At 55.6% G+C, this 17500-nt stretch overlaps 1 protein-coding gene across 1 annotated transcript in view; it reads right to left on the reverse strand.

The window, feature by feature from the left end:
- Positions 1-14196, reverse strand: part of plekhg2 (pleckstrin homology domain containing, family G (with RhoGef domain) member 2) — a 30829-nt gene extending 16633 nt beyond the window's left edge. Inside the window, exons 1-4 of the mRNA XM_057050342.1 lie at positions 13787-14196; positions 10828-10905; positions 3280-3809; positions 1218-1318 (exon numbers count right to left, since the gene is read on the reverse strand). Of these exons, the coding sequence (XP_056906322.1) occupies positions 1218-1318; positions 3280-3809; positions 10828-10876 (680 nt within the window). The 5' untranslated portion in view covers positions 10877-10905; positions 13787-14196. The remainder of the gene's footprint in view (positions 1-1217; positions 1319-3279; positions 3810-10827; positions 10906-13786) is intronic.
- Between the last annotated feature and the right edge of the window lie 3304 nt (positions 14197-17500).

Raw genomic sequence — 17500 nt, forward strand, 5'->3', positions numbered from 1 at the left:
CCCCCTCCTTTCCCTCCCTCCCTCTCTCTCCCTCCCTCTCTTCTGTCTCTCTCCCTCCCCCCTCCTTTCCCTCCTCCCTCTCTCCCTCCCTCCTCTCCCTCCTTCTCCCTCCCTCCTCCTCTCTCCTCTCCTCCCTCTCTCCATCCCTCCTCCCTCTCTCTCCCTCCCCTCTCCTCTCTCTCGCCCTCTCTCCCTCTCTCTCCCTCCCTCCCTCTCTCTCCTTCTCTCCCTCTCTCCTCCTCCCTCCCTCTCTCTCTCCTCCTCCCTCTCTCTCCCTCCCTCTCTCCTCCCCCTCTTCCTCCCTCCCTCCCTTCTCCTCCCTCCCTCTCTCTCCTCTCCTCTCTCCCTCCCCCCTTCCTTCTCCTGTCCCTCCCCTCCCCTCTCCCTCCCCCCTCCTTCTCCTCCCTCCCTCCTCTCTCCTCCTCCCTCTCTCTCCCTCCCTCTCTCCTTCTCTCCCTCTCCTCCCTCTCTCTCTCCCTCCCATCCCTCTCCTCTCCTCTCTCCCTCTCTCTTCCTTCCATCCCTCTCTCTCTCTCTCCTCCCTCTCCCCTCCCCCCTCCTTCTCCCTCCCTCCCTCTCTCTCACCTCCCTCTCTCTGTCTCTCTCCCTCCCTCCCCTCCTCTCCCCCCTTCCCTCCCTCCCTCTCTCTCCTCCCTCTACTCTCCCTCCCTCCTCTCTCTCCTCCCCGCTCCTTTCTCCCTCTCATCCCCTCTCTTCTCCCTCCCTCCTCTCCCTCTCTCCTCCTCCCTCTCTCATCCCTCCCCTCCCTCTCTCTCTCTCCTCCCTCTCCCTCCCCTCCCCTTCTCCCTCCCCACTCCCTCTCCTCTCCTCCCTCTCTCTCCTCCCTCTCCTCCCTCCCAGTATCCCTTGTCCTCCCTCTCTCTCTCCCATCCCTCCTCTCTCTCTCTCTCCTCCCTCCCCCCGTGTCCTTCTCCCTCCCTGCTCCCGATCCCTCCCATCCCCCCTCCTTCTCCCTCCCTCCCTCTCTCTCCTCCCTCTCTCTTCCTCTCCCCCTCCTTCTCCCTCCCTCTCTCACCCCTCACCCGTGATGTAGCTGGTTCTGTTCGGAACACTTGGATCAGTCACATGATGAGAAAGGCTGGGCCCAAACCCCCCATGGGGACGAAGGGACACCACTTTGGGACCTGTGCCCTGGACCCCCGAGGTCTAAAGGGCCCCCCATAGAGGACTTTCTAGAGATGAGTGTGTGGTGGTACCTGTTGAACTCGTAGATGTCCTCGATGTTGCAGAACAGCGTGCTGACCTCCTCCGGCTTCAGGGGCAGAGCGCCACAGTCGATGATGCATCCCAGGTAATCCTGGAAGACACGACGTTCCCACATATCAGACCAGGAACGTTGAATACTGCTGCTTCCTCCCCTAAAGTGCTACTTCCTGGAGGTGCTTCAACACTTCCTGTCAGCGACTTTAACAGCAGTGGTCACATGATCCACAGACAATGAGAACGGACATGCTAACGACCCAAACCCATCAGCCCGTCCCGGAATGTTGCATTCTCATTCCTCGTGGGTCAGGGGTCAGAGGTCAAGAGAAACACGGAGCCATTCAGGGGTCAGGGGTCAAGAGGGACACGGAGCCGTGAGACTTCAGCAGAACCTCTGAAACAGAACCGAAGGATCAGATCTAACAGGAATCTGTTCATCCCACACAGGGAGAACCTGAACCGGATCAGGAAGACCAGGAAGACCAGGAGCCGGAAAATGGAGAAAAGGGTTGGAATTCTCCCATTTCAGCAAGGAGGGACGTTTTCAGATCCCATAAAGTTTTGCACAAAGTCTCACCTCCTCCTCTCCCCTCCTCTCCCCTCCCCTCCTCTCCTCTCCTCCTCTCTTCTCCTCTCCTCTCCTCTCCTCTCCCCTCCTCTCCCCTCCTCTCCTCTCCTCTCCTCTCTCTCCCTCTCCTCCTCTCTCTCCTCTCCTCTCCTCCTCCCCTCCTCTCCTCTCCCCTCCCCTCCTCTCCTCTCCTCTCCTCTCCTCTCCTCTCCTCTCCTCTCCCCCCTCTCCTCTCCTCTCCTCTCCTCTCCTCTCCTCTCCTCTCCTCTCCTCTCCCCTCCTCTCCTCTCCTCTCCTCTCCTCTCCTCTCCTCCTCTCCCCTCCTCTCCTCTCCTCTCCTCTCCTCACCTCCTCCCCTCCCCCTCCCCTCCCCTCCCCTCCCCTCCCCTCCTCCTCTCCTCTCCTCTCCCCTCCCCTCCCCTCCCCTCCTCCTCTCCTCTCCTCCCCTCTCCTCCTCCCCCTTCCTCACTCCTCCTCCCCTCACTCTTCACTCCTGTTATGATGTTTCCATGGTAACCAGCAAGGCTGACGACTCAACTCACCAAAAACAGCCTCAACACCAGCAAACAGGAGTTTCTCAGACACACACACACACACACACCACACGTCACACACGTACACACACACACGTACACCACCTACACACACATGCACACACACATACGGTCGATTCATGGATCAGATTCTCAGTGAGTGATGTCATCATGTAGCTTTGATCGAAACCAGACTTCACTGAAAAAACACACAAAACGAAGAAGACTGACAACCACAACACACTCACACACACACACCACACTCACACACACACACACACACACACACACACACACATATTTAAAGATACAAAGTTTCTACTTAAAGAGAGGTGTAATCATGATGATGACATCATGTGTGCGTGTGTGCATGCATGGGTGTACACGTGTGTGAGTGTGTGTGTGTATTTGTGGGTGTGTGTGTGTGTGTGTGTGTGAGTGTAGAACAGCTGTTGAAGGTAAACTGGCTCAGAGGCATTCACACCTGCTCAGTAAATCTAGCTTAACCCCCCCAGATACACACACACACACAAACACTCTCTCTCTCACACACCACCACACACAACACACACACCTCTCTCTCTCACACACACACACACACACTCAACCAGCCAATCAGCTTGGACGACTGATTTTTCGACCAAAGCATCAAAGACAACGGCGGAATGTTGAGCTCAGGAACCAGAACCAGCCTGGACCAGGACCCGCCTGGACCAGAACCAGCCTGGACCAAACCCGCCTGGACCAGAACCATCCTGGACCAGGACCCCGCCCTGGACCAGAACCAGCCTGGACCAAACCCGCCTGGACCAGACCCGCTGGACCAGAACCAGCCTGGACCAGAACCCGCCTGGACTAGAAGCCGCCTGGACCAGGACCCCCCCTGGACCAGGACACCCGCCTGGACCAGGACCCTGTTCGGACTGTGGGCAGTGATGACCTCATCAGTCGTACCTCCACGATGCTCTTCAGGTCCCGGACGTAGGCTTGCTCCGTCTCTACGATCTCCAGCACCACCCGCTCCAGGCGCGACAGTTGCCGTGGCGAGGCCGCGGCGGCGCCCGCCACATCAGCAGGGTGGCCGCGAGGGGGCGGAGCTCCACCTCCTGCCATGGTCGCATAGACTCCGCCTGCTGTCCCAACAGGAAGTGCTCCTCCCTCAAGCGGTGTCAGGTCCAGACTGATATCGGAACTGTTCCTCTTCGGGGTGGATGACAGGGCCCCGTAGGAGGGCAGGGCCCCGTAGGAGGGCAGGGCCCCGTAGGGCAGCGAGGAGGACGAGGAGCAGGACGAGGACGAGGAGTGGGACGTGTCCTGCAAGGAGACGGATGAGGTGGACGAGGACAGGGACAGGGAGGCGGGACGTTCGCCATCCGAGCAGACCGTGTTGACAGAAGTGCAGGAGGACGAGGCCCCTCGCTCGCCGGACGACATCATTCTACCGACGATCCCGGTCAGAGACGAGACGGACAGGGGACGTTTAGCTGCGGGGACACAGGACACAAGAGATCAGCCCCTTGGACGAGTGGCAAAAATGCAGAAGACACAACCAGCTAAGACGTGCCACGGGCGCTAACCTGCACCGGTTACCACAGCAACCTTTTCAACTCTAATTTAAAATCCTATTCTAAGACCACTTCAGGCGCAGTGGGAACCTTTAGTTGCTCCTCTAGTCAAGCTAACATGGACAGTTACAGACATCCACTGTTCGGCTAATGCTAATTTAAAAAAGTATCAACTGAACTGTGGAAATCTGCCAACTCACAGACAAGAAAGAAAACACAAGTGGGGAGATTTATGACTTTTACACACACACACACACACACACACACAAGCTGGTTAAAATAAACTGTCTGTGTTGATGAGTCCACAGCAGCCAGGATCCTACCTGCCAGTCACGCCAACGTCCTCAGCAGCTTTGCTAATTGAAAGCAAACAGGAAGTGAAAAGCTAACCGGAACTTCAGCCCTGAGCTCTGCTTTGGATTCTGACTATCACAAACGTGTCCGAGGCCTCTGCGCTACACAACCCAGACGTCTCATGCTACTAAAAGTGTGATTTGAACATCTGCAGCTGCTAACACAGCAAACAGGAAGTGTGTTTAGCGGAGCATCAGGCCACGCTTCACCACCGCTAACGTTGCTAACCACTGACAGATCTGAGCCGCTTCCTGTTGTGCTGCTTCAGCAGTGTGAGGCTGGCACCTGTCGTAGCGGCTACCATCTCACAGCACCGTGGTTCCAGTCCTGCTCAGGTCAGAAATCACCTGGAAATATCTGCTCCCAAATTGGTGTTGAAGACAGAACGTTTTTGGACGTGTCCAACGTCCCGCCGTCATAAAATACCTTCACTCAGATTCACAGCCGTAATAACACCTTTTGCTTGTGTCGTGACTTCACAAGCCCTTTGATCTAATCATTTCCAGGTTCCACTGACAGAAACACACCTGTTGGACTGACAGACGCCACCTGCCAAAGTCTTTAGACGCCATTAGTGGGAGAATTCCAGACATCCTGGCAGGAGGAAATTCCGACTGTTAAACCAGAGCATTTTCCTGCCTGGTTTGTTCCTGATATTTCAGCTTCATACAGGTTGCAACAGCTGCCTAAAGTGCTCGTACGTGCGCGTGCGTGTGCGTGTGCGTGTGCGTCCCACGGTCGAGGTCGTCCACATGCATCAGCACACCGATGAGTGTGTGTTTCATCAGGAAATCTGCCGCGTTCTGGACCCCCAACATCACGGAACCGCTGAGTGAGGAACCCTGGAGCTGTGTCGCGGCCTTCATCACGGATGGATGGGCGATGTTAGCATCACCGTTAGCCTCCTCACCCCGTTAGCCTCCTCACCCCGTTAGCCTCCTCACCCCCTTTAGCCTCCTCACCCCGTTAGCCTCCTCACCCCCCTCCCCCCGTTAGCCTCCTCACCCCCGTTAGCTTCCTCACCCCCGTTAGCCTCCTCACCCCCGTTAGCTTCCTCCCCCCCGTTAGCCTCCTCACCCCCGTAGCTTCCTCACCCCCGTTAGCTTCCTCATCATTGATAGCTCTCTCTCCCTCTCTCTCCCTCTCTCTCCCCCTCTCCCTCTCTCTCTCCTTCTCTCTCTTCTCTCTCTCTCCCTTTCCCTCCCTCTCTCTCCCTCTCATCTCCCCCTCCCTCTCTCTCCCTCTCTCTCTCTCCCTTTCCCTCCCTCTCTCTCCCCTCGTCTACCTCTCTCTCTCTCCCTTTCCCGCCCTCGATGTACCTCTCTCTCCTCTCCTCTCCCTTTCCTCCTCTCCCTCTCTCTCCCTCCCTCTCTCATCCCTCCCTCCCTCTCTCTCCCTCCCTCTCTCCTCTCTCCCCCTTTCCCTCCCTCTCTCTCTCCCTCCCTCTCTTCATCCTTCCCTCTCTCCTCCCTCCCTTCCTCTCTCTACCTCCCTCTCCCTTCCCTCTCTCTCCCTCTCATCTCTCCTCCCTCCTCGCCTCCCTCTCCCTTCCCTCTCTCGAGCTTCCCTCTCTCTCAGTCTGGCTTCTCCCCTCCCTTTCCCTCCCTCTCTCTCCTTTCCCCCTCCCTCCCTCTCTCTCTCTCTCTCACATCCTGACTGTTTGCTGCTGTTGTCATCTGAGAACTGAAGCATGTGTGAATGCCATGGCTAAATAAGGTCCGAACTGCTGTTCAGTCTGTGTGTGTGTGTGTGTGTGTGTGTGTGTGTGTGTGTGTGTGTGTGTGTGTGGGTTTAATCACATCAGATGTTTGAGACAAAATACTAGATGATACATTTTGAGTTTTAGAACGTAGAAGTTTGATTTGGCCAGGATGAGGAGACGTCCTGTTCCTCATGTGTGAGTGTGGCTGGATCCTCGTGTGTGAGTGTGGCTGGATCCTCATGTGTGAGTGTGGCTGGATCCTCGTGTGTGAGTGTGGCTGGATCCTCGTGTGTGAGTGTGGCTGGATCCTCATGTGTGAGTGTGGCTGGTTCCTCAGGTGTGAGTGTGGCTGGATCCTCGTGGTGAGTGTGGCTGGATCCTCGTGTGTGAGTGTGGCTGGATCCTCATGTGTGAGTGTGGCTGGTTCCTCAGGTGTGAGTGTGGCTGGTTCCTCATGTGTGAGTGTGGCTGGATCCTCACGTGTGAGTGTGCTGGTTCCTCAGGTGTGAGTGTGGCTGGTTCCTCACGTGTGAGTGTGGCTGGTTCCTCACGTGTGTGAGTGAGGCTGGATCCTCATGTGTGAGTGTGGCTGGATCCTCATGTGTGAGTGTGGCTGGTTCCTCACGTGTGTGAGTGAGGCTGGTTCCTCGTGTGTGAGTGTGGCTGGTTCCTCGTGTGTGAGTGTGGCTGGTTCCTCACGTGTGAGTGTGGCTGGATCCTCGCGTGTGAGTGTGGCTGGTTCCTCGTGTGTGAGTGTGGCTGGATCCTCACGTGTGAGTGTGGCTGGATCCTCACGTGTGAGTGTGGCTGGTTCCTCATGTGTGAGTGTGGCTGAGTGTGGCTGGTCCTCATGTGTGAGTGTGGCTGGATCCTCGCGTGTGAGTGTGGCTGGTTCCTCACGTGTGAGTGTGGCTGGTTCCTCACGTGTGAGTGTGGCTGGTTCCTCGTGTGTGAGTGTGGCTGGTTCCTCGTGTGTGAGTGTGGCTGGATCCTCAGGTGTGAGTGTGGCTGGTTCCTCAGGTGTGAGTGTGGCTGAGTGTGGCTGGTTCCTCATGTGTGAGTGTGGCTGGTTCCTCAGGTGTGAGTGTGGCTGGTTCCTGTGTGTGAGTGTGGCTGGATCCTCACGTGTGAGTGTGGCTGGTTCCTCAGGTGTGAGTGTGGCTGGTTCCTCAGGTGTGAGTGTGGCTGGTTCCTCATGTGTGAGTGTGGCTGGTTCCTCAGGTGTGAGTGTGGCTGGTTCCTCGTGTGTGAGTGTGGCTGGTTCCTCACGTGTGAGTGTGGCTGGATCCTCACGTGTGAGTGTGGCTGGTTCCTCAGGTGTGAGTGTGGCTGGTTCCTCAGGTGTGAGTGTGGCTGGTTCCTCAGGTGTGAGTGTGGCTGGATCCTCAGGTGTGAGTGTGGCTGGTTCCTCAGGTGTGAGTGTGGCTGGTTCCTCAGGTGTGAGTGTGGCTGGTTCCTCGTGTGTGAGTGTGGCTGGATCCTCACGTGTGAGTGTGGCTGGTTCCTCACGTGTGAGTGTGGCTGGATCCTCACGTGTGAGTGTGGCTGGTTCCTCAGGTGTGAGTGTGGCTGAGTGTGGCTGGTTCCTCATGTGTGAGTGTGGCTGGTTCCTCACGTGTGAGTGTTGCTGGATCCTCGTGTGTGAGTGTGGCTAGTTCCTCGTGTGTGAGTGTGGCTGGATCCTCACGTGTGAGTGTGGCTGGTTCCTCAGGTGTGAGTGTGGCTGGTTCCTCAGGTGTGAGTGTGGCTGAGTGTGGCTGGTTCCTCACGTGTGAGTGTGGCTGGTTCCTCGTGTGTGAGTGTGGCTGGTTCCTCACGTGTGAGTGTTGCTGGATCGTCGTGTGTGAGTGTGGCTGAGTGTGGCTGGTTCCTCATGTGTGAGTGTGGCTGGTTCCTCGTGTGTGAGTGTGGCTGGTTCCTCGTGTGTGAGTGTGGCTGGTTCCTCGTGTGTGAGTGTGGCTGGTTCCTCGTGTGTGAGTGTGGCTGGTTCCTCGTGTGTGAGTGTGGCTGGTTCCTCGTGTGTGAGTGTGGCTGGTTCCTCGTGTGTGAGTGTGGCTGGTTCCTCACGTGTGAGTGTGGCTGGTTCCTCGTGTGTGAGTGTGGCTGGTTCCTCATGTGTGAGTGTTGCTGGATCGTCATGTGTGAGTGTGGCTGAGTGTGGCTGGTTCCTCACGTGTGAGTGTGGCTGGTTCCTCGTGTGTGAGTGTGGCTGGATCCTCACGTGTGAGTGTGGCTGGATCCTCACGTGTGAGTGTTGCTGGATCGTCGTGTGTGAGTGTGGCTGAGTGTGGCTGGTTCCTCGTGTGTGAGTGTGGCTGGTTCCTCATGTGTGAGTGTGGCTGGATCCTCATGTGTGAGTGTGGCTGGTTCCTCACGTGTGAGTGTGGCTGGTTCCTCACGTGTGAGTGTGGCTGGTTCCTCGTGTGTGAGTGTGGCTGGTTCCTCATGTGTGAGTGTGGCTGGTTCCTCACGTGTGAGTGTGGCTGGTTCCTCATGTGTGAGTGTGGCTGGATCCTCATGTGTGAGTGTGGCTGGTTCCTCGTGTGTGAGTGTGGCTGGTTCCTCACGTGTGAGTGTGGCTGGATCCTCATGTGTGACTGTGGCTGGTTCCTCACGTGTGAGTGTGGCTGGAGAACATCTATGATCTCTTTGAACCTTCAAAAGCAACGCCGCCGTCCATTTTTGTCTTCTAACATCGTAAATTCTGACAAGAACATGAACGTCTAAGTGAGGTTACGTAACAGTTTAGGAAGAGAATTCCACAATCCTCCCTCGGAACGACGTCAACACACAAAGGTCACTCGGTTCACTCACTAAGATGTCGGCACAGGCTGGGAATGGTGGAATTCCCCGTTAAAGTGGGAGCGTCCAGCAGATTCCAGCGTTGCTGATGACAGTAATAACGCTGCTCCTTGCTGTTATTATGTCACGTGATGATGTCATCACAAATGTGTGCACGGACCTCACGGACGGAGACCAGTTCTACCTGGGTCGGGGGTCAGAACATGGGTGAGAACCCTTCAGGTGGGTTCACTCAGACGGGCGGTGGGACTGGGCGGAGGAGCGGAGGCTTCCTGTTCCAGCCCTGAGGCCCTGGAAGGTGCCCTAGTCGGGGGGGCAGAACACCTTCAGAACACTGCCCAGGTACCCTTGAGCAAGGTACCCAACCCACCAACGCTCATATAGGTCCCTGTGATGAACTGGGGCCTCACCCATTGTGACCCCTCACATGACCATGCCCCCCAGGACCAACTGCCCTCCGGTCACCAGGAGTTACACTGTTGCCATGGAGACAGCGTCACATGTCCCGACAGGAACAATGTTACCTAGGGACAAGGGATGTGCAGTTCTGCCCCCCCCAGAGGTCGACTGTAGCGTGTTGAAGGACCTGTGGCACGTCGGAATGGTTGCCATGGCGAAGCTCAGCAGGGCGGGTCCAAACAAGCAGCCAATCAGAGAAGAGAACAATACTGTGGTTTTCCTTTGTTTCACTCTGGTGGCCTCCTCTTCCTTTTCCGCTCCTTTCTATTCTATCTCTCTCTCTATCTCTCTCTTTATCTCTCTATCTCTCTATCTTTCTTTTTCTTGGGCGTTCTCTCCATTTTCTGCCTCGTTCAATTCTATAGTTGCACTCAGGAGGTCATTGGAGTTGATTTATGGTTTCAGAGTGTGTGAGAGTGTGTGTGAGTGTGTGTGAGAGTGTGTGAGTGTGTGAGAGTGTGTGAGTGAGAGTGAGAGTGGTGTGTGTGTGAGTGAGAGTGTGTGTGAGAGTGTGAGTGTGTGTGAGTGTGAGTGGTGTGTGTGTGTGTGCGTGCGCGTGCGCGTGGGTGCGTGCGCGTGTGTGCGTGCGCGTGCGCGTGTGTGTGCGCGTGTGCGTGTGTGTGTGCGTGTGCGTGGGTGTGTGCGTGTGTGTGCGTGGGTGCGTGCGCGTGTGTGTGCGCGTGTGCGTGTGTGTGCGTGGGTGCGTGCGCGTGTGTGCGTGTGTGTGCGTGGGTGCGTGCGCGTGGGTGCGTGCGCGTGTGTGTGCGCGTGTGCGTGTGTGTGTGCGTGTGCGTGGGTGCGTGTGTGTGCGTGTGCGTGGGTGCGTGTGCGTGGGTGCGTGGGTGCGTGCGCGTGTGTGCGTGTGTGCGTGTGCGTGGGTGCGTGTGCGTGGGTGCGTGCGCGTGTGTGCGTGCGCGTGCGCGTGTGTGTGCGTGTGCGTGGGTGTGTGCGTGTGTGTGTGTGTGTGCGTGGGTGCGTGCGCGTGTGTGCGTGTGTGTGTGCGTGTGTGTGTGTGTGCGTGTGTGTGTGTGTGTGCGTGTGTGTGCGTGTGTGTGTGTGTGTGTGTGTGGTGTGTGTGTGTGTGTGTGCGTGGGTGCGTGTGTGTGCGCGTGTGCGTGTGTGTGTGTGTGCGTGGGTGCGTGCGCGTGTGTGTGCGCGTGTGCGTGTGTGTGTGCGTGTGAGTGGGTGTGTGAGTGTGTGTGTGTGTGTGTGTGTGCGTGTGCGTGGGTGCGTGGGTGCGTGCGCGTGTGTGCGTGTGTGTGTGAGTGTGAGTGGGTGAGTGTGAGTGTGTGTGTGTGTGAGTGAGAGTGTGTGTGTGAGTGAGAGTGTGTGTGTGTGTGCACGTGACTAAAGTAATTCTATTTGGATAGATGTATATTAACCTTACATTCGACCTTCCTCAACAGTCATAAATTGTGTGTCAGGTTTGGGGGGCGGAGCCTCCACCAGGACACGTGGGAGGCAGCAGGTGAGATCCAAACCTCCAGCTGGAAGTGGCGGGCAGCAGGCTCCGCCCACCACCTCACACACCCGACTGACCTCACACTGTTGGCATGAATCTAATCCACGTTGAGAATTTGGCCAATGAGCCGCCGGTTTGACGCGAGTCCCGCCTCTTACCTGGGCTGCTGGCTGATCTGTCCCTGCTGCGCCGGGAGCCCTCTGGCATGGTGCGATGATGTCACAGGAAGTAGAAACCTGGAGGTGAAACGGCGACGAGAGCGGTCAGTCATTGAAGAGCAGCGAAACGGTCCAACGGGCGATCGCAGAGAAGAAGACGGAGAAAGAGAAGAATCCGTCCTGCTGGAAGCAGTGAGGACATGTGTGATGATTGGCTGGAGGACAAGAATGTGTGTGTGTGTGTGTGTGTGTGTGTGTGTGTGTGTGTGTGTACAGTAACGGTGACCCAGTTGTCTCTGCAGCTGTCTGCAGAGCGGCTGAGAGCGGGGGGGGCAATGTTTGAGCAGGGGTGTGTGTGTGTGTGTGTGTGTGTGTGTGTGTGTGTGAGTGTGTGCGTGTGAGGGGTGAGGCAGTAACCTGACCCATGAGCAAGACCTCGCTCACACACCTTCCAGACTCGGAGCCTCCAGCTTGTCTCAGTTTCCTGAGACGAACCTGAAATTAACTTTGATCCCTAAAACGAAGCAGCTTTTGAGCAAAGTTCTCGCTGGCCTAATTATGGGATGGCGCTGTGACCTTGCCTGGCAACAGCACCCCATCTCTGGTCTGAAGGCAGCACATACGTGAAGCGTGTCAGGCCCCAGATCAGGGGGAGGTGCTCAGGTAGGAGAACAGGCCCCAGATCAGGGGGAGGTGCTCAGGTAGGAGAACAGGCCCCAGATCAGGGGGAGGTGCTCAGGTAGGAGAACAGGCCCCAGATCAGGGGGAGGTGCTTAGGTAGGAGAACAGGCCCCAGATCAGGGGGAGGTGCTCAGGTAGGAGAACAGGCCTCAGATCAGGGGGAGCTTTATAACCAGGTCTCCAGGTTGGCCCCGCCCTCCTGGAGACCTGCGAACAGCCCACAGCTCAGGGGGGGCATCACACTCACCGACTGGGGACCGTTTCTATACCAACGCCTGATGGCTGAATCGCTACGTAGCAGAGAATGCTACATTTGCTAATGTGCTAATGTGACAAGTGACCGACAGCAGCAGCACGGTGCAGCGTGCACGGGAAAAGTCTGGGTTTTCCAGGGACGTCCATATTCCCACCGACTTTAGGTTTGGAACAAAGCAACATTTATTTATTTCTATTATTTCTTATTGTATTATTATTCTTAGACTTTTATTAGTGATTTCTGCTCTACGAGGACATTTTTGTGGGACTATGGAGTTAATTCGGACATTTTGAAACAGAGGAAAAAGTTATTTAAGTATGTTTCATCCAAAGTTTTGGGCTGAATAACTTTAGAATAATCAAGTTTGTTTCTAAAAGAAAAACAACTTTGTTTTCTTCTGTGGAATAAAAAAATAATGCAATGATTCCAAAAATGGTCTTCATGGGTATTGATGAGCAGCCAAGTCCTTATTTTAAAAATACATTTTAAAATGTCCCCGTCAGTCACATGACCTCTCTGGAAACAAGATTCCAGAGCCACAACTCACGAAACATCACATTATGTAGGCCGAGTACGCCGTGTGTGGTCCTGTCCCTATATGCACACACGCACACACACACACACACACACACACACACACACACACACTTGTTGTGAATATAACTCAGTCTCAGTGTCATCAGTGTGTGTTCAAAGCCATAAACACAATGGAAACAGCAGGTCAACAGCTCGTAGCTATTGTGTGTGTGTGTGTGTGTGTGTGTGTGTGTGTGTGTGTGTGTGTGCGTGCGTGTGTGCATTCTCATCATGATTCAGTGCTCCTCAGTCATTCCAACCTCTCTAAAAAACTCATAGATTGGAAAATGCCCACACACACACACACACACACACACACACACACTCCCTCTGGCTCTGGCTCCAACCTGAGACCAACACGGTTCTGTTGACACCATGATGGTGCCACTTCCTGTGGGAGCTCAGTGTGTCCGGGTCGCTCCCTCGTGATCAGAGGCTTCAGCCTCGTGTCAGAGCTCAGCTGGGAATCACACCGACTGTCACATGTCAACTTTGTTGCCAAGGCAACATTATCAACATTATCCCTTCACAACCTTGAACTGGACTGTTGCTGCTAGCATTGATGCTATCCTACAGCTGCTAGCTCCAGATGCCAGAGTGTCATGGGTTCAGTCCCCTGGTCGGTGTCCTTGACTGTTGCTTCTCATTTGTGTCTTTATTGGACCAGAACCACTGTAAATCCCTCTGATCCAGCCAATGGAAGAGGATGCTAAAGATAGCTTTAGCTTTTGACTCATTCTTACAGGAGCATTAAAACACACATTTGGGCGACAGTCTGTGTTTAGTCACGGCACAGCTGGACGGTGGATTCAGCACAATGTTCTCATTCTTCCGACGTCCCACTCATGAAGGGGTCGCTGAACACCCCACATGTTCAGCATCGTCTTCCTGTCTGATCTTTCACAATAAAATCTGAGCCCTCTTTCTCTGCGGCGCCGCCTACAGGCAGAAATGCGCGTGGCGGCGCCCAGAAGACCAATCAGGGCCATCGCTTCCACGTCATGATCAATAATCCAGAGTGAAAGATCAGATGTTTTTACTGTAGCGCATCTGCAGGAGCCGCCGCCATTATCCATTATCCATTATCCATTATCCATTATCCATTATTCAATATTCAATATTCAATATTCAATATTCAATATTCAATATTCATTATCCACTATTCATTATTCATTATCCATTAGTTTAATCTGTCGCTGAACACCAAAAAGGGCGAAATGAACGTGTCCGAATGAAGCCGCGCCGCAATACTGGACTGTTTCTTTGTGAACTGACTGGAGAACAGTAACAGTGCGCGTGAACAACCCCAACAACCATGTCGAAAGCACGCGCATTGCCAATCATTCTTTCTGCAGCCCAGGAGCTTCGGCACGGACCGACGTGCTGGACCGAGACTTTACTCTTGGACCACCAAACTAAGGTGTTTCCGTGTGGAAGTGTCGGTACCTCGGAGCCTGGAGGGACGGGACGGGAGTCATGAAGGTCCGGCGGCCGCCCAACAGCGCACCTCCCGCGGGGAGCTTCTCTCAGGTTCTCTGCTTTTCCTGCTGCTCTTGCGGCCTCTCTGGACTCATTGGACCGAACCTTCGGAACCACAGCCTCACGCGCACGAGCACTCAATAATATTCCCGACAGTTGTGGGGCTCACAGCTCCGGTTCCTTCAGTAACCGACTTGGCGAAGTTTTACGCACCGGAGCGAGTAAAGAATCCATCCAGCGGAGCCAAGGTCGACGATCCGGTTCGGTGACGTCACGGTTGACCAGGGAGGTGGGGAGGAGGAAGACGAAAGTTCCGGAGCGACAGAGAGACAAGTTACCCGGTCCAAAAACTGATCCGATGGTCTGCAGATGAACAAGGAGAAAGATCGAAGCCCTGGCAGGAGAGGGAGGGAGGGGAGGGGAGGGGAGGACGAGGGGAGGAGGGAGACGGGGAGAGGATGAAGGGGAGGGGAGGGAGGAAGGAGAAGTAGAGGAGAGGAGAGGAGGAGAGGAGAGGAGAGGAGGAGGAGAGGAGGATGGAGGGGAGACCATAGAGGGGAGGAGAGGAGAGGGGAGAAGGAGAGGAGAGGAGAGGCGGAGAGGAGGAGAGAGAAGAGGGGGGAGAGGATAGAGGGGAGGGAGGAGAGGAGGAGAGGGGAAAGGGGAGAGGAGAGGAGAAGAGGAGAGGAGAGGAGGACCTGAGAGGAGGGAAGGAGAGGGGAGGGGAGGAGAGGGGAGGAGAGAGGGGAGGAGAGGGGAGAGAGGAGAGGAAGGCACAGGGGAGGCGAGGAATGGGGGAGAGGGAAAGGAGAGGGGAAAGGGAGGAGGGGGAGAGGAGAGGGGAGGAGAGGGGAGGAGGAGAGGGGGACAAGGGGAGAGGAGAGAGAAGGAGAGGAGAGGAGGAGAGAGGAGGGAAGGAGAGGGGAGGGGAGGAGAGACGAGGAGAGGAGAGGAGGGGAGAGGAGAAGGAGAGGAGAGGAGAGGAGAGGAGAGGAGGAGAGGAGAGGAGGAGAGGAGGAGAGGGAGGAGGAGGGAGGAGAGGAGAGGAGAGGAGAGGAGAGGGGAGGAGGAGGAGGAGGAGAGGAGAGGAGAGGGAGGGAAGGAGAGGGGAGGAGGAGGAGAGGGAGGAGAGGGGGGGGAAAGGGGAGAGGAGGAGAGGGAGGGAGGGCGAGGAGAGGAGAGGAGGAGAGGGGGGAGGGGAGAGAGGGGAGGAGGGAGGAGAGGAGAGGAGAGGAGGAGGAGGAGGAGAGGAGAGGGGAGGGGAGGGGAGGAGGAGGAGAGGGGAGAGAGGAGGAGAGGAGAGGAGAGGAGGAGAGGAGGAGGAAGGAGAGGGGAGGGGAGAGAGGAGAGGAGGAGAGGGGGAGGGAGGAAGGAGAGGAGGAGAGGCCTCCTCCCTCCTCTCCTTTCTCCTTTCTCTTCCCTCTCTGTCACACACACAGGGGACACATTCTTGCCCACATCTGTTCCCTTTAATGAACCAGTTTACCAGTCAGTACTGGGCAAACACCATCAGGGGTAAACACACACACACAATCACACACACACACACAATCACAAAAGACACACACACAACACACACACACACACACACAATCACACAGACACACACACACTCACGCACACACACAGACACACACACACACACACACTGCTGCTGCTGCTGCTATTCCAAACTCAGACATTCCTCCACTCGCTCCGACCCAACAGCTGACCGGCAGGTTGTGTGTATGTGTGTGTGTGTGTCTGTGTGTGTGTTCATTAACCTAAATGGGTTCTGAACCACAACTGGACCTGCTCACTGGACTTCTCCTTGTGTCCGGACGGGTTCTCCAGCAGCGTGGGGTCTGGGCCAGTGAGGATGCCCAGTGGTGCCTTCATGGTCCCGTGGTGCCTTCATGGTCACATGGTGCCTTCATGGTCACGTGGTGCCTTCATGGTCACGTGGTGAACCGACGTGTTTCCTGCGTGCAGAGTTTCTAACAGATGACGGATCGGATTGAATTTCGAAAATGTAAAAACCCAGAATTCCACACAGCGGCGGCCATCTTGGCTCTGTTTCACATCTTATTACAGGGAATATGAGAAACTGATGCAGCAAATCTGTGACCGTGTGTGTGTGTGTGTGTGTGTGTGTGTTCACATCCATGCTGGTGTGTGTTTTATCCTCGTTAGAGTGTGGATGGTCTGCTTGGATCAGGACTGGGAGTGTCTCCCTGAGGTTCCATGAACAGATCCCCCAGATCCCCCAGAAGGCCTTTCTGATGCTGACGCGCTGTGAGGGCACCCGTGGTTGTTTACCTGTTGTTTACCTGTTGTTTACCTGCTGAGCCCCGCCCACTTTCCTCTCCTGCTGAGACACGTCCTCCTGTTTCCTGCGTTGTGTCACAGCTCGGATCGTCGCTCGCTCCCATTTGTGGAAGCAGCAGATTTTCTGGGTTAAATCAGAAATCTTTCCAAATTAACAAATTAGATGTTTCCAAACCTGCTGCTGATTACAGGCTGCATGTGTGTGTGTGCGCATGTGTGTGTGTGCGCATGTGTGTGTGTGTGCGCGTGTGTGCGCATGTGTGTGCGCGTGTAGTTTAGATGAAGAGAAAGTGTGTGTTTGTGGTTTGGCTGAGGCAGTTTATCCAAACCTCAAAAGTACTTTAGTATGTGGTATTGGGTGTGTGTGTGTGTGTGTGTGTGTGTGTGTGTGTGGTGTGTGTGTGTGTGTGTGTGTGTGTGTGTGTGTGGTGTGTGTGTGTGTGGTGTGTGTGTGTGTGCGCATGTGTGTGTGTGTGTTGAGGGTTTTGTCACTTCAAACCCAGAATTAACTGCGACAACAACAAAGTCATAAAGCACTAAAGTATTTTACAAAGCAAAAGCATTTTTAAATGTTTGTGTTGTTCAGACTGATGAGTGTGATGGTCGACAGGAGGGGGGAGTGCTGACCCCCGACAGGAGGGGGGAGTGCTGACCCCCGACAGGAGGGGGCAGTGCTGACCCCCGACAGGAGGGGGGAGTGCTGACCCAAAGCCCCCCCCGGATGCAGGAGCTCAACATGAGGCCTCCCAGACAGACGTGGACCCCCTCCAGCGATGCTCAAGGGACGCTACGTGGGCCTGAAGGCCACTTTGTTGGGTCGCTCCGGTCATCCAGATGCCCGTCTGTCATCTTGGGTCGAGCTGGACCTGCTCAAGGCCCAGTCGGGTGTGAAGGCCCAGTCGGGTGTGAAGGCCACAGTAGGTGTGTGAAGGCCCAGTAGGTGTGTGAAGGCCCAGTAGGTGTGTGAAGGCCCAGTAGGTGTGGAAGGCCCCAGTCGGTGTGTGAAGGCCCAGTAGGTGAGTGAAGGCCCAGTAGGTGAGTGAAGGCCCAGTAGGTGAGTGAAGGCCCAGTCGGTGTGTGAAGGCCCGTAGGTGAGTGAAGGCCCAGTAGGTGAGTGAAGGCCAGTAGGTGAGTGAAGGCCCAGTCGGTTGTGTGAAGGCCCAGTAGGTGTGTGAAGGCCCAGTAGGTGTGTGAAGGCCCAGTAGGTGTGTGAAGGCCCAGTAGGTGTGTGTGAAGGCCCAGTAGGTGAGTGAAGGCCCAGTAGGTGTGTGAAGGCCCAGTAGGTGAGTGAAGGCCCAGTAGGTGTGTGAAGCCCAGTAGGTGTGTGAAGGCCCAGTAGGTGAGTGAAGGCCCAGTAGGTGTGTGAAGGCCCAG

This window comes from Takifugu flavidus, chromosome 12, assembly GCF_003711565.1.
Source record: "Takifugu flavidus isolate HTHZ2018 chromosome 12, ASM371156v2, whole genome shotgun sequence".
Taxonomy (NCBI): domain Eukaryota; kingdom Metazoa; phylum Chordata; class Actinopteri; order Tetraodontiformes; family Tetraodontidae; genus Takifugu; species Takifugu flavidus.